General features: G+C 52.9%; 1 protein-coding gene across 2 annotated transcripts in view; it reads left to right on the forward strand.

The window, feature by feature from the left end:
* Positions 1-16,134, forward strand: part of SDK1 (sidekick cell adhesion molecule 1) — a 715,166-nt gene that overhangs the window by 602,792 nt on the left and 96,240 nt on the right. For both annotated transcript variants that reach the window (XM_065923726.1, XM_065923727.1), the window contains exons 21-22: positions 3,442-3,633; positions 5,760-5,881. In XM_065923726.1, coding sequence (XP_065779798.1) covers positions 3,442-3,633; positions 5,760-5,881 — 314 coding nt within the window. The remainder of the gene's footprint in view (positions 1-3,441; positions 3,634-5,759; positions 5,882-16,134) is intronic.

Genomic DNA, 16,134 nt, shown 5'->3' on the forward strand with positions numbered 1-16,134 from the left:
CCTTCCAGCGTCCGGCCTTGCGAGAAATCCACGGGCGTCAACCCCCCGCCTCCCCGAGTGGAGCCCACCTCCCCAGGCTGGGCGCCCGCAGCCCACACTCCTGATTGATGATCATCAGTTCCTACAGCTAATAGGGCTTAATGAACCCAATTTCGTGTTTTATTAAACAAATACTTGCAGTCACCGGCAACAGCTACTGTTTGTCATGGAACTTGGCCTTTGCAGCTCGGGCTGTTCAGAGCCAGCTGTCCTGCCCTGGGCTGGAAGCAGGTCTGCAGTGGCGGCTCCGAGGGTCAGCGCTTCAGGCAGATGCTCCGCTCCAACCACGCCTCCCTCGGGGGCGGTTGTCCCTCGTGATCTGCTCTGTCCTCACCTCGCCCCCCGACTCTGTAAAATGGGCTGCAGGGGGCGGGGGCCTTCCCAGAGGCCGGACCCCGGCTTCAGTGTCCCCACGGTCAGCTCCCAGGACCCCTGCCTTCTGTGGGACCCTGCCTGCCCTGGATGCTCTGCTCAGACATGCAGGGCAGCGCCCCCGAGTGGACTTGGTTTCCCGCAGGGCACGCCAGCCGCACCCCAAAGGCCTTTTCCAGGCTGAATGGAGAGAATTCTACCAAGTACAAAAAAGAAAACCGTGTTTGTGTTTGTGGCACACCTGGCCTCCAAGAGCCCCTTTCAGGAAGCGTCTACAGGGCACCAGGTACCGTCCCTCTGAAGCTGCCCCGTCAGTGCTGGTCAGAGAAGCTGCCGGACAGACGGCGCCATAACGTCTAGCCATGCGCACGGGCCGCTCTGTGGCCCAGACGCCCCGTAGGAGACTGGATGCTGGGAGCTTCCCTGAAGTGCCTGGAAGGAGCCAGCAGGAGGTGGCAGGGGCGTGGGGCGCCCAGCGAACTCCACCCGGGCTCCCCCTGTACAGGCAGCACCCCCCACAGTCCCCGCCTAAACGCTGATTTATGAGCAGGAGGACGCGGACAGACAGCTCGCGATTGGATGCACTGCTCTCTCCTGGAGAATTTACTTCAGCTCAACAGGGAGTCATTTCTGAAGCCCCTCTGGTCATTAGTCTCACTTAGGCAGCATTGGAGCAGGTAGAGCACACCCTGGGTGGGGGGCTCTCTCCTCCCTCCTCCCGCCCCGGCCGAGGAGCACTCCGGCCAGGCCTGCCTGCATGAGGCCTCGCCCACCACATGCCCACGCTCCAGGCCTCTGTGCCGGGCGTTCAGGCCAGGCCGCTTTCGCTGGCCTTTGCCATGCCCTTTCCCGAGCACGTGAGGGCCTTCCGTTGTGCCGTTTGGCTTCACTTGTATCCACGACAACAGCCGCCCACCAGACTGTCCGCTGCAATGCCGTGGAGCCCCGCTAATTTTCTGCTGAGGGTGCTGGAAGCGCTGTGTTTGGGCTGCAGGTTGCCACGCAGAACAAGATGCTATGTTTTATTAATTTTGATGAAGAACAGCTTCTAGACAAAGAAAATTGTCTGGTGGACAAGGTGGTGACGTTAACAGCACACATAAGAACGTGAGTGTGTAGCAGCAGCCTTCTGGTCCAGTGTGTGTGGGGCCGACTTGAGCCTCGCGGAGTGGAGGCCCCTCGGATGACCCCCAGGCCGGGCATGCCTCCCCGGCCTGCCGTGGGCGGCAGGGCTCCCAGGGGCCGGCGGGCTGGGAAGGCGGTGAGGAGCCACGGCCTTGGTCCCCTCCTCCGTGAGGCGGGCGATGATGCTGCAGCCTCAGCGCTCCGTCCCAGGCTGAGTGAATTCGCGCGTGGGGCGCTCCAGGCATCGCAGGAACGTCATGGACACGGCGTGTGAAGTTACCGGTCCTCACTGCCCGGCCCCTGCTGGGTGGTCTGGTCTTCACTGTGCAGTTAGTCCCAAAAGTCTGACTCGGCAAAAAAGAACGGATGGATTTTAGCGCCTTGGGGTGTTCCTGCCTCTGCAGGTGAGGGAGGGCAGGGGTCAGGGCGGGAAGTGGGGAGGAGGTTCTCAGCTCTGGAGTGAGCACCGTCCTCTGTGCAGAGGAGGACGGCGAGCGGAGGGGGCCTGGGAGGCAGCCAGGGCCGCGGGCCTGACTGGAGTCTGTGGTTCATGTGGGCCCGGGGTGGGGACCCGGCGGCCGGGAGTGCAGCTCAGGTAAGTGTGGGCTGCTGGTGTGCGGCAGGGCCCGCCTCCGTCCTCCACAGCTTGCTGCCCCGGCCCCCCAACTCCAGCAAGGGCCGCCCCCCGCCCGCGGAGGCCTGCAGGCTGTGGGGCGGCTGACAGGCAGCGGGCTTCTAGCGTTATTTTTTTTTTCAAAGTGCTGAAGTCCCGAGACGCTCTCCTCTAAATTCTTGTTTACCTGCAAGTGCAAGTCTCTCGCTGGATTTATTGGTTCATCAGAGTGAGGAGGAGCCCAGAGCCTCCCGGTGCTTCTGTCTCCGGGCTCACGACCGGAGACAGAAGAACAGTGCTCTCAGCACTCTGCCGCGGCCGGGGAGCCCTCCATCAGCGCCTCCGTCCTCGGGGATGCGCCGCGGTGTTCTGTAATCACAGAACACCCCCCACACGGGGGCTGACTCAGGGCTGCCTGGGTCTTTTTTCTGAGCCCCAGATCGCGATGGGACCCAAGGCTGAATGAATTGTGATCCTCAGGCCCCGACGGATGAACTTGAGCGTGGGAGTGGGGGGTGGGGGGAACCCGGTGTCGCTCAGAAAACAGGCTCAAGGGGGAGGCAGGTCTGGAAGCAACGCTCGTGCCTGGGCAGGGGAGAAACATTACGGCCAAAAAGCGCTTTATCAATCATTTTATAAGGGAAAAGTGGCAGCGTTTCCACAAATTAGTTGCAAGCCAGGAGCAAGCCTCTGATTTAGGGCGCCATGTGATGAAAATATCGGCTTATAAAAATGGAAATGCGGATAAAGTGTGCATTTTCTGACGAAAGAAGGCTGCACAGAGGACCGCAGGCCATACATCCTCTGTCAACCCCTCCCTCCTCCCCCAGCCCCTCCTCCCTCCTCCCCCAGCCCCTCCTCCCTCCTCCCCCAGCCCCTCCCTCCTCCCCCAGCCCCTCCTCCTTCCTCCCTAGCCCCTCCCCCCTCCCCCCTCAGCCCCACCCTCCTCCCAGCTCCCCTCCATGCTCCCCCCAGCCCCGCCCACCCTCCTCCCGCAGGCGGCCCCCCCCTCGCGTCCTCCCTCAGCCCCACCTTCCTCCCCCAGCCCCCCCCCACCCCCCATCCTGCCCTGGGTACGGAGCTGGCAGAGACCCCAGCCCCATCCTCCTGCCATCCCCGTGGGTGGGGTGCCCAGATGGAGGGCCCGGCTCGAGTCTCGTCCGCATGGGCCCTGGGCTGGCGGCCCGACTGGGCTCCCCGCTGTAGTCAGAGCCTTGAGATGACCGGGGGGCGCCCACCTCCGCCCTGGCTCCCGGGACCCCAGGACTGACCCTGACCCACCTGCTTTCCAGGCTATCAGGTCTCCTGGGAGGTGTACGGGCAGAGCGCCTCGCGGCTCACACTCACCCTCAACAGCTCGACACTCGAGTACAAGATCCAGGGGCTGTCCTCTCTCACCACCTACACCATCGACGTGGCGGCCGTCACCGCCGCGGGCGCCGGCGTGCCCACCTCGTCCACCATCTCTTCCGGGGTGCCCCCAGGTCAGTACGCTCAGGCCCTGCTGTCCCGGCGGCCGTGCTCCCCGGGCCTCACGCATGCTCCGAGTTGGTGGGCATCTTTGTGCAGAAGTCACTGGGGGCCCTTGAGAGAGGGGTGTCAGCCCTGGGCTCGGATGGTCGGGGGTCAGTGAATTACTGCAGTTAAGACCAAGAGGCACAGAACTATCCCCTCAGCAAAGCAGGGGCAGTGTGCGTCTGCAAGACAGAGCAAGAAGGTGGGGAGGAAGCGGGCAGGGAGGGGTTGCAGTGAAGGTCGGGGAGCGCGTGCACCCCCGGCGGGGCCTTTCTGGAAGTCAGATCGTCTCCCTAAACGTTCACACTCATTCCAGCTTCGGAAATTGCACTCAGCTGTTTCTCTCCAAAGTTTACATTTAAAATGAAAGCGTTTTTCCCAGGAATTCACCAACACACAGGCGTGAGAAAACGTTGTGGGGCCTTTGATTCAGTTCTATGGCTAAACCGGAGACCTTGTGCTCCCTGGAAGCCATCTGGTCGCCTCCTTTGGGTCTCCGAGAAAAGCAGGACAGCCCCGAAGCCTGAAACCAGCCATCATCCCCGCAGCCCTCTCCTCGGGGAGCCGGGAGCCCCCAGGGTCCCGAGACACAGCTGTCCGTCCCCTGACGCACAGTCACCACCGACCTCTCTCTCGGGCAGAGCTTCTCACACTGTCCTGTGCGTCCATCTCCACGCCCCCCGTCTGTGCTGGGCCAGCTCCCACATGGCCACCCCCTGGGTGTGGGCAAGGCTGCAGAACTTACCCCGGGACGCGCTCCAGGTGGCGCCCACACTGCTGGCCGGGGGCCACCCTTGAGCCCATCCGATGTCTTCTCTAAGGCTTCTACATATGACACATGTCCTTTCTTAAGAGGGAAGTCTTTGGCTTCCAGAGAGATTCACATATTCCACGCACACAGCAGCTCCCAAAGCACACATTCAAAGGTTAGGACCTTAGTAACTAGTGACAATGACGTGGCGATGATGCCATGTGATTTAATTCATTAGAACCGGCTAATGGGCAGTGACCGGGGTAACATGGAGCATCCCTGGGCGACCAACTTGTTCCCTGGATGGTTTGGACACTGTCCAGCCGGGACCTGGAAGTGGCCAGCTTTCCTCACCTCCGAGCGGCCTCGGTCCCAGCGTGACTGTGACCAGCACTACCCCAGATGCAGAGAAGGGCTGCGGGAGTCGGACCCAGCCGCACCGAGTGGACCTGGCTGGGGGAGGCCGGGTCCCCATACAGAACCCAGAGAGCTGACAGATAACAGAAAAGAGTCACTTCTCCTTCTATTTAAATAGTCTCCTCTTCAAGTTCACTAAACGTGATGTGGAAAGGACCCCTGAGAGCCCAGCGACGCGGCGTGTGCCAGCACTGAGCCATCACCAGAGTGGTCCTGTTGCCCCCGTGCAAGACCTGGTCTTAAACACCCCGAACACAGCGAGTCCAGACGTCATCCCTCGGACACGGCGCGTCTGGGAGCCTTTCCTGACACTGGTGTCCTCTTTCGTTCCCTCGTTGCATCCCGCGGTCTTTCTCGAGCGGTTTTCAGTTGCCCAGTAATGTCAGAGCTCTCCCTGTGAACCCACAGCATCTCACTTTCTAGTGGGGCGGGCCAGGGGGTCAGCCTGCAGAAGGGCCTCTGTCCAAGGAGGAGGCTTAGCCACAGCCGGCCGCAGACGCGGGGCAACACGCAGAGCCCACCTGCCCTTGTTCAGTTGCCAGAGCATAAAACCACAGGCAGACAGGGACCAGTTCTGCACTTTCACCTGAGTTCGGTTGTCTTGGAAACCAGAGCCAGGAAGCCTACGGCTTGGGACCCGCTCACCTCCCATTTCAAGCTACCCGGAGATACTCGGGGTGCACACTCCCTCCCCATCCTCTTTCGAAGGCACCAGGTCATTGTCAGAAGGGAGACGGACACTCAGCCCTTTGTCTTCTTTGAGGATCCTTGGAAGGAACGCTGTGCTTCTCACTCTGGCAGTTGTAAAAATAAACCCTGTCTTGGTGTAAAGGCCTGTTGCGAGTGGTTGTTGCTGACATGTTTGATACCTTTCCTGAGCTGTGGCAGGATTTAAATCTCCACCTTCCCTCTCTCCTCTATGTCCAGAACTTCCTGGTGCCCCATCCAATCTGGTCATTTCCAACATCAGCCCTCGCTCGGCCACGCTTCAGTTCCGACCGGGGTATGACGGGAAGACGGCCATCTCCAGGTGGATCGTGCAGGGACAGGTATGGTCACCCTGAAGCTGAGAGCTGCAGTTCTCGTAGAGTAAGGCGGGGCCTGGAGGTGACAGGCAGTTCAGTGATGCCTCTGCGGGGTAGATGAGCCCCTGGGTAGGGTGGCCTTGGGTGGTTGGGGGGGGACAATGGTGTTTGGAGGAGGAGAACCGGAGTCTGGAGTGGCTGGTTTGCCCGGGGCAGACGTGGGAACAAGAGGGAACACAGGGTATTAGGCTGGACTCTTACTGAATAACAGAAGAAGGGATGGTGGGGGTGCATGTTCAAGTCACGGTTCAGTTCAGTTCAGTTCAGTCGCTCAGTTGTGTGAGTCGTGTAACTCGTTGGGACCCCGTGGACTGCAGCACGCCAGGCTTCCTGGTTCATCACCAACTCCTGGAGCTTGTTCAAACTCATGTCCATCGAGTCGGTGATGCCATCCAACCATCTCATCCTCTGTCATCCCCTTCTCCTCCTGCCCCCAATCCCTCCCAGCATCAGGGTCTTTTCCAGTGAGTCAGTTCTCTGCCTCAAGTACCCAAAGTATTGGAGCTTCAGCTTCAGCATCAGTCCTTCCAATGAATATTCAGGACTGATTTCCTTTAGGATGGACTGGTTTGATCCCCTTGTAGTCCAAGGGACTTTTAAGAGTCTTCTCTAACACCACAGTTCAAAAGCATCAATTCTTCAGCGGTCAGCTTTCTTTGTAGTCCAACTCTCACATCTATACATGACTAATGGAAAAACCATGACTAATGGACAGGGAAGCCTGGCGTGCTACAGTCCGTGGGGTCGCGAAGAGTCAGACACGACTGAGCAACTGAAGTGAACTGAATGGAAAAACCATAACTTTGACTAGACGGACCTTTGTTGGCAAAGTAATGTCTCTGCTTTTTAATATGCTGTCTAGGTTGGTCATAACTTTCCTTCCAAGGAGCAAGTGTCTTTTAATTTCATGGCTGCAGTCACCATCTGCAGTGATTTTGGAGCCCAAGAAAATAAAGTCTGTCACTGTTTCCATTGACTCCTCATCTATTTGCCATGAAGTGATGGGATGATCTTCATTTTTTGAATGTTGAGTTTTAAGCCAACTTTTTCACTCCCCACTTTCACTTTCATCAAGAGGCTCTTTAGTTCCTCTTTGCTTTCTGCCATAAGGGTGGTGTCATCTGCATATCTGAGGTTATTGATGTTTCTCCCGGCAATCTTGATTCCAGCTTGTGCTTCATCCAACCCAGTGTTTCTCATGATGTCCTCTGCATGTAAGTTAAATAAGCAGGGTGACAATATACAGCCTTGACGTGCTCCTTTCCCGATTTGGAACCAGTCTGTTGTTCCATGTCCTGTTCTAACTGTTGCTTCTTGACCTGCATACAGATTTCTCAGGAGGCAGGTCAGGTGGTCTGGTATTCCCATCTCTTGAAGAATTTTCCACATTTTGTTGTGATCCACACACTCAAAGGCTTTGGCATAGTCAATAAAGCAAAAGTAGGTGTTTTTCTGGAACTCTTGCTTTTTCTGTGATCCAGTGGATGTTGGCAATTTGATTTCTGGTTCCTCTGCCTTTTCTAAATCCAGCTTGAACATCTGGGAATTCTCGGTTTGTATACTGTTGAAGCCTTGCTTTGAGAATTTTGAGCATTACTTGGCTAGCATGTGAGATGCGTGCAATTGTGCGGTAGTTTGAACATTCTTTGGCATTGCCTTTCTTTGGGATTGGAATGAAAACCGACCTTTTCCAGTACAAGAGGCAGTGATCAAGACTGTCCCCAAGAAAAAGAAAAGCAAAACGGTTTATCTGAGGAGGTCTTACAAATAGCTGGGAAAAGAAGAGAAGCAATGGCAAAGGAGAAAATGAAAGATATACCCATCTGAATGCAGAGTTCCAAAGAATAGCCAGGAGAGATAAGAAAGCCTTCCTCAGTGATCAATGCAAAGAAATAGAGGAAAACAACAGAATGGGAAAGACTAGAGATCTCTTCAAGAAAATCAGAGATACCAAGGGAACATTTCATGCAAAGATGGGCACAGTAAAGGACAGAAATGCTATGGAACTAACAGAAGCAGAAGATATTAAGAAGAGGTGGCAAGAATACACAGTTGAACTATAGTAGAACTATACAAAAAAGATCTTCACGACCCAGATAATCATGATGGCGTGATCACTCACCTAGAGCCTGACATCCTGGAAGGCGAAGTCAAGTGGGCCTTAGGAAGCATCACTACGAACAAAGCTAGTGGAGCGGATGGAATCCCGGTCGAGCTCTTTCAAGCCCTAAAAGATGATGCTGTGAAAGTGGTACATTCAGCGTTCCAGCAAGTTTGTAAAACTCAGCAGTGGTTTGGTATAGGTTCCCCCAATTTGATGGTGTCATTGGTTGAGATCGACTAAGACGATTGTTTGGTACAGTCGGAATGGACGAACCTGCATTTACTCAACAATGTTTGTAGCATGTATTTATCTCCAGGCCCCAGTCTAGCGTGAGGTACGCAGCGGTGAGCAGAAGCAGACGCCGTTTGTGCGGTCAGGGAGGGAGGTTCTATCTCAGGGGAAGGGCCTTCAGGTTGCTGGGAAAGGAACACGAACTTCCCCTGTGAGGACAGCATGGAGGACAGACGGCTGGAGTGCGGGTGGTAGGGAGGAGCTGGGGGCCGGTCCTGGGGAGCCCTAGTGTCCTTCTTAGGAGGACTTTGCACTTGACTCAGAGCGTGATGGCAAGAGAGCAGGACCCACAGGGCTCATGCATCAGGGGGAGGGTCCCACCGGCCTCCGTGGATCCCACCCGCCCTGACGCACCTTGTTCCACCCAGAGCAGAGCGAACCGATGCCAAGCCGCATGCCGAGACTCTTAGTGTCCTCAGCAAAACCCTGGTGGTTTTCATGACTATGCTTGTGCGCTCTGTTGCAAGACAATTCGATCCTGGAAATTTGGCCATAAATCAGGGCACGGATTCATCTATGTCTTCAAAACTTTCATTAAGCAACCATTTCTGGAAGCCTCTGCAGGATCCTGACAGCGGGCCAGCTAGTTGGAACCGATCGATCAGTACGGCTGGAACAATTAATTACTTAGGAAAGGATCACTGAAAAAATACATCCCCGGGAAGCGAAAACCGTAACAATGAAAGTGAGCTTGAAAACGCATCAAAGAAAATAAAAGAGGAAAACCGTGGTCCCTCCTGGAAAGCAGAGGCTCAGAGTCAGCAAGACAGAGCCGAGCACGCGCTCCAAGGAGCACAGAAGCCAGGAGTCCCTCCTGACTGTTCCTGGACAGCAGTACCGCTGGGCACAAAGGGCAGACGCTCCTCAGGGTGGGCGTCAGGCCAGGCGGGGCGGCGAGAGTGGAGATGCCACCTCTGCTGGCTCTGCTCGAGACCTGCGTCCTGCACCCCCAGAGCCAGGCCAGGGAGCGGCCAGCTCCTGCTGCCGGGGTCTGCTCGCCAGGATGGTCACGGCTCCAGGTCAGGGAGCGGTCCTTCCTCTGTCCATGGAGAGGAGGTGATGGGTGAGCACGTGGCCCCTCTCTGTACGTAAAGTGCACGCGCGTTATGCTTCTCTGCCACAACAGACCTATTAATACCTGTGTTTTTAATATAAAGCATTTTCAGCGTGCCCGGAAGGAACATGCTCCCACACACCCTTCACCCACACTCACCTGTTCTCTATGTTCATCTGGTCCCTCTTTCTGTTATTGCTGGAGTGTTTGATTTTCTTGTTTTCTTTTCAATTTAAAAAAATTTTAGTAAAGTATCTCTGATTTACAATATGTATTACTTCCAGCTGTACAATATTTTTGCAGATTATACTCCATTTAAAGTTATTATGGGATATTGTCTGTATTCACCGTGCTGTGTCTTGTGGTTCAATCTCTCAGTTGTATCCGACACTTTGCGACCCCATGGACTGCAGCACGCCAGGCCTCCCTGTCCTTCACCAACTCCCCGAGTTTCCTCAGACTCATGTCCATTAAGTCAGTGATGCCATCCAACTATCTCATCCTCTGTCGCCCCCTTCTCCTCCTGCCCTCAATCTTTTCCAGCATCAGGGTCTTTTCCAGTGAGTTGGCTCTTCACATTAGGTGGCCAAAGTAATTTTTACAGATTATACTCCATTTAAGGTTATTACAAGATATTGGCTATATTCACTGTACTGTACATTAAATCCATTATCTTATTTATTTCATGCCTGCTAGTCTGCTCCTCTCCTTTTAAATTGATGTATAGTAGCTGTACAATATCACATAAGTTACAGGTGTACAATATAGTGATTTGTGATTTTTAAAGGTGTACTCCACTTATAGTTATTATAAAGCATTAGCTCTGTTGCCTGTGGTGTGAGCAGCTTGTGCTCCTGTCCAAAGCTCTGGGAGACCACCATCTCCCACTCTTCTCGCTTGTCCAGGCTATTGGCAGAGCTCACTTGCTGAGGCCCTGGGACTGAGCCGGCCATCGTTATCTCCAGCTCCGAGGGTCCCCACGTCCCTTCCTCCACCTGCAGAGCCAGCAATGGGGCGGGGGCAAGTCCTTCTCAGGCTGCCACTGCCTCTTTCATCTCTCTCCCTGACCCACTCTCCCACCTCTCTCTTGCATTTTTAGGGTCGATTAGACCCACCCAGATAATCCAGGATAATTTCCCTATTTCAAGGCTCTTAACCTTAATCACATCTGCAGTCCCTTCTGTGTGGGGTGACGTGCCTGCAGGCCCCAGGGTTCAGGGTGTGGACCTCCGGGTGAGGGGAGACGCCTGCAGGGGGCCTTATTCTGCCTAGAGGCTGCTCTCAGCCTTCTGCACTCCTTTTGTGTTTATGCGGCTGAACCTCTGGTCTCTGTCCCTAGGAATGGGATTTCAGGACCAACAGTGAGTGTAAACTTTCTGGACATTACCAAAGCTTTCTGCTGCAGGTCGTACATGTTGCATTTCTGTCAACTATATATAGAATTTTTTGCCATGCCAAACAAAACTGAAGTTTAATTTATCAATCTTTTCTTGCAGGCGTTTGGACTTTGAGGTCTTAGATAGAACGGCTTTCCTCATTCTCAGGTCATAAAGGAATTCACCCAGTTTTTACTACCACGTCTGTGATTTCATGTTTGCATTTAGGTCTCCATCCATTTGGCATTTGTTCTTTTATATGAATGATATGAATCCACTTTTTATGATTTTGCAAGTAGCTATGTAATTGTCCCAAAGCCATCTATTAAGAAGTCCATGTTTTCCCTCCTCCTCATTTATAGCATTAAATTCCCGTGTGCACGTGGGTCTGTTTCTAAAATCTTTATTCTGTTCTATTAGTCTGGCTGTTCATGCAGTAACTCCACATTGTTTAATTACAGAGGCTTTAAAATGTGTCTTAGTGTGTGGTAAGGTCTTCACCACCATCACACATATACACGCATGCACACACGCCCTCACATCCATACATGCCTTCACACGCACGGCCTGACTTATTTAGCATTTTTCTCACCTTCCTCATGTCTCATGATGTCGAGTCTTTCTATCCACGAACACAGTACGTCTTTTCACGATACGTCTATTTTCATCAGCTGTTTTCTTCTTGGGAAAAGTACTGAGCTATCTCTTCCTACCTTCACTCTGCTCCCCAAAAGGCAGGGCAGCTGGGGGGGATCAGTGTGCCCCAAGAGCCATGAGAGGAAGAATGTGAACTTCGTACATCACCCTGATGCCCCCTTTTCTTGCCCCCTTCCCCAGCTCTGGGGTCCTGGGCATATTTAACTTCTGTGCCAGCCTCAGTGTCCTCACCTATAAAACAGGGTCAGTAGTTCTGTCACAAGACCGTCATGAGGATTAATGAACATATGTACATTTTAAGTGACATTTTCTGACTCTGGCCTGTAGGATTACAGTTGATTTTGGAATTCTTTTTTTTAATTTAATGAACTCCCATGTGTTCTTGGGTTTCCCTGGTAGCCCAGCTGGTAAAGAACCAGCCTGCAATGCATGAGGCCCCGGTTCGATTCCTGGGCTGGAAAGATCCCCTGGAAAAGGAATAGGCTACCCACTCCAATATTCTTGGGCTTCCCTGAGGGCTCAGACGGTAAAGAATCTGCCTGCAACGCGGGAGACATGGGTTTGATCCCTGGGTTGGGACGATCTCCTGGAGGAGGACATGGAAACCCACTCCAATATTCTTGTCTGGAGAACTCCGTGGACAGAGGAGCCTGGCGGGCTACAGCCCATGGGGGTCGCAAAGAGTCAGACATGACAGAGACAAAGCAAATGTGTTCTAAGCACCTTTACACATTCACTTATTTAGTCCTCGTACTGACTGTGAGGAGGTCACTGTGACCCCTTCCTGCAGACAAGACCGGAGGGACTGCGTCACACAGCTCAGCCCGGGAGCGGAGGCGGCCCGAGCGGCCTGGCCCCTGGCCCACACCTGAGGCTACGGCTGCGTCGCAGCCCAGCCCAGCGCTAGGAAATCACGGCCAAAAGCTCCGGGCATCTCTCATTAGTTTGTTAATCCTACTGCCGTTTTTGTAAAGAAGTCACGTCACCTGCTCCCACTGACAGTTTTATTTCTTCCTTTGAAATCTTCACATGGTTTCTTTCTGTTTTTAGCTTCTTTTTATTTATTGTTCTCAATGGACAGTCTAGATCCCCCTGTATCATACTGAATCAGAGCAGTGACAGAACAACCTTTGTTTTATTTCTAACTTTAAAGAAATTCGGTTAAGGTTTTATTATCAAGTCTGACATTTACAACATTTATGGTTGGTTTTGTGGGGAATTTTTGGTATTTTGTTTTTATAGCTAGCTTGTATTGGGTTAAGACAGTTCTTTTCTAATCCTGCTTTGCTAGGAGTTGCTTTAGGGAATTTTGGGATTAAAAAAATCATGAAGAAGTGTAATTTTGTCAAACTATGTCTTGCATCTATCAAGTGGTCCATGTTTTTTCATCTTTTGTCTGCTGGTAAGATGATTTAGGTTGATGTTCTAATGTTCGCTAGTCCCAGTGTTTCTGAGATAAACACAATTTGATGTTTATAGTGTGTGATTCAATTTGGGTTTAAGATTTTCGTATTCATGTTCATGAGTGAACTTGGCCTTTTCAGGCAGTTGGTTTGGCTCTGAAAATCGAGTTTACTTTCTCACCAGTTTTCATAAATAATGTTGTGATTGCTCTGAAGGGGGAGGTGAGAGGCAGGGGTGCTGACACCCCGACCTCGCCAGCACAGACAGGAACCTGGAAATCATCTTCCTAAGGTACCTGGGGTTCTCCATCCCAGCTGTGCGTTAGCGGGTGGGCAGATTTTAGCACCCAGACCCTCCCCACACCCGCCTCGTCAAATCGGCATCTCCAGGCCTGAGGTCCAGGCACCTTCCTATTTGTACATAAAGAAGATGACATGGGTCCCCCGGGTGACACAGCAGGTTAAAAGCTACCATGTCTGCTGCTCTGGTCCTGTCTTGGGGGCCCCGGCACGGGGCCTGGAGGGGCTGTGTCAGTGGTCCAGCCTCTTCTCGGGTCTATGCCTGGAGGTTCCAAGGCTCCAGCTCCCTGGGGAGGACGATCTGGGCGGGCTCCCTGCCCCTCCCTCCCTGGACTGCACACAGTGTCTCAGAGAGGCCCTGGTGGGGCAGGTCCACAGGTCAGAGCGCTCACCGCCAGCTCACCACCAGCCTGTAGCCGCTTCTTAAAAGTTTGGGGTCGCCCTGAAGTTCATGTTTACCTTTCACCTTGAAAGTATTTCAGAACTACATGAAAGTTGCTAGAATACTGCAAACAAACAACCCTCCACCCACCCAAACCCTCCATCCGAGTTTTGTCAACTGTCCCTAAATGTCCTCGGTAGCAAAAACTCCAGCCCAGGTCCGCACGTCACACCTGGCCGTCCCATCTGTCCATCCCGCCACCTGTACTGGTTCCTCTGTCGTTCCTCAACTTTCATGACCTTGACTATGTCAAAGATCACAGGCCATTCATTTCCTAGAACATCCCTCAATTTGGATTCATATATTTCTTCATGATTAGACCCAGATTATGCACCTCTGGTCAGAATGTCACCAAAGTTATGCTGTGTTCTTTGCACTGCATCCTGTCGTGTTTGGTGTGATGTGGAAAGGCCCCATCTTTGGTGGAGCTGGTTTTGCTCACTCGATTATGGTGAAGTGCACCAGGTCTCTCCCCTTCACAATGAGTGAGTGTTCTGTGGGAGATGCTTCCAGATTGTGTGAAAATCTCACTCTCCTTTCCACTCACCTCCTTGAGAATCATTCCCTGATTAGGTCTTGCCAGAATTAATTAGTTTAATGAAGCACCCAATTATGACCTTTCTAATTCAATCATCTCTTCTACATTTATTGATTGGACTTTTATTGTTTTGCTTTTTTTTTTAAAGCTTTGTCGTCTCACTTGTTCATTTACCTCAGTGTGGACTCATGGGTTCCTATTTTACATGACAGACTATAGTCAGTTTCGATTATTATTTATGTCAGTGCGGGAGGCCCTCCCTGCAGCTGCCTTCTGTGTTCTTCCCACAAGTTCCAGTTATTCCAAGGCCCTCCTTACTCTCTGGCACGAGATGTTCTAGCTCATCTCACTGCTTCCTCTTCTTTCTCAGCCATTTCTCTGAGGAACTTTGGGTCCTGTCTGTGCAGAGTGGTATTTAGAAACCAAGAGCTGGGCCCTGGAGGTGCTCACGGCTCCTGGGGTGACACTGCTCCCAGAGCTGCTCCCAGGCCTGTGCGTCTGTCTACATAGGCTGAGAAGCACTGGCTCACAGCAGCCCCTCCAAATGCAATTCACTGTGTGAGTGTGTGTGTGTGCGTGTGTGCATGTGTGTGCGTGTGTGTGTGAGTGAGTGTGTGTGAGTGTGTGTGTGTGAGTTTGCACATGTGTGTGCGCGTGTGTGTGAGAGTGAGCATGTGTGTGAGAGTGAGCATGTGTGTGCGCGCGCGCACGTGTGTGTACATGAGTGTGTGCACGTGTGTGTGTCTGCATGAGTGTGTGCATGTGTGTGAGCGTGTGCACGCACACATGTGTGTGTGTATGTGTGCATGCATGTGTGTGCATGTGTGTGAGTGTGCATGCAGGTGTATGTGTGTGCATGTGTGAGTGTGTGCAGGTGTGCGTGTGTGTATGTGTGTGTGTATGCGTGTGTGTGCGTGTGTGTGTGCATGTGTGTGTGAGAGTGTGAGTGTGCATGAGTATGTGTGAATGTGTGTGTGAGTGTGTGTGTGTATGCATGCTTGTGTGTGTGCGCACGTTTGTGTGAGTGTGTGTGTGCATGTGAGAGTGTGTGTGTCAGTGTGTGTGTCAGTGTGAGTGTGCGTGTGTGTGAGTGTGTGTGACTGTGTGTGAGTGTGTGTGTGTGTGTGTGAAAGTGTGTGTGCGTATGTGTGAGTGTGTGTGTGAGTGTGAGTGTGTGTGAGTGTTTGTTGCTCAGTCGTGTTCAACTCTGTGTGACCCCATGGACTGTAGCCCGCCAGGCTCCTCTGTCCATGGGATTCTCCAGGCAAGAATACTGGAGTGGGCAGCCATTCCCTTCTCCAGGGGCTCTTCCCGACCCAGGGATGAAGCCCAGGTCTCCCACATTGCAGGCGGACTCTTTACCGTCTGAGCCACCAAGGAAGCGTAGAGTTCATTCAGCACCATCCCTGTGCTCAGGCCTCCACGTCCACACTGACACCAGCCTGACTTTTCTCCCAGTGCGCTCATTCTGTTTACTTACTTGCCGAATCCCCCGTGTGTGGCCGATCCTCTGAGATGACCACCTTCTCTGCACAGGTCCTGACTGGGCTGCTTTGAATGGTGCTTCTGGAAGGAAGAGGGAAGGCTGCCCTAAAAATTTTAGCTTGCAAACTTATCAAAATCTGAAGTTAGCCATTCTCTCTCTCTTCCTCCCAGTGATACAAGATTCTAGAATTCTTTAATTCCAACTGAGTCATACTTGTGCCCAGCATTTCAGTCCCACCTTTTTTTCTGTATCCCCAAAGGCTGTGATGTCTATCAGCGTCTTTTCTTACAGTTGGTGCTTACTTAGATTTCACGGCCTGTTTGGCTGAGCTTCACGCCCCGCTCTGTTGGCCTCCAGGCTCGTACCTTTCTCCCCCACACACTCAGCTGTGCATCGCTCATGTGTCTCTTACACTCTGTCCAGCTCTGCCCTGGCTCTCGGGTGGGAGGTTCTCTGGTCTGCCGAATCTTCAGAACTGGAAGTCCCTTCAAAATAGTTTGTCTAAAATATTTTAATGTTAACTCAGCAAGTCTAAAAATTCTGGGAGCGGTGCAGATGGTTGGAAC

Source organism: Muntiacus reevesi, chromosome 2 (genome assembly GCF_963930625.1).
Source record: "Muntiacus reevesi chromosome 2, mMunRee1.1, whole genome shotgun sequence".
NCBI lineage: Eukaryota > Metazoa > Chordata > Mammalia > Artiodactyla > Cervidae > Muntiacus > Muntiacus reevesi.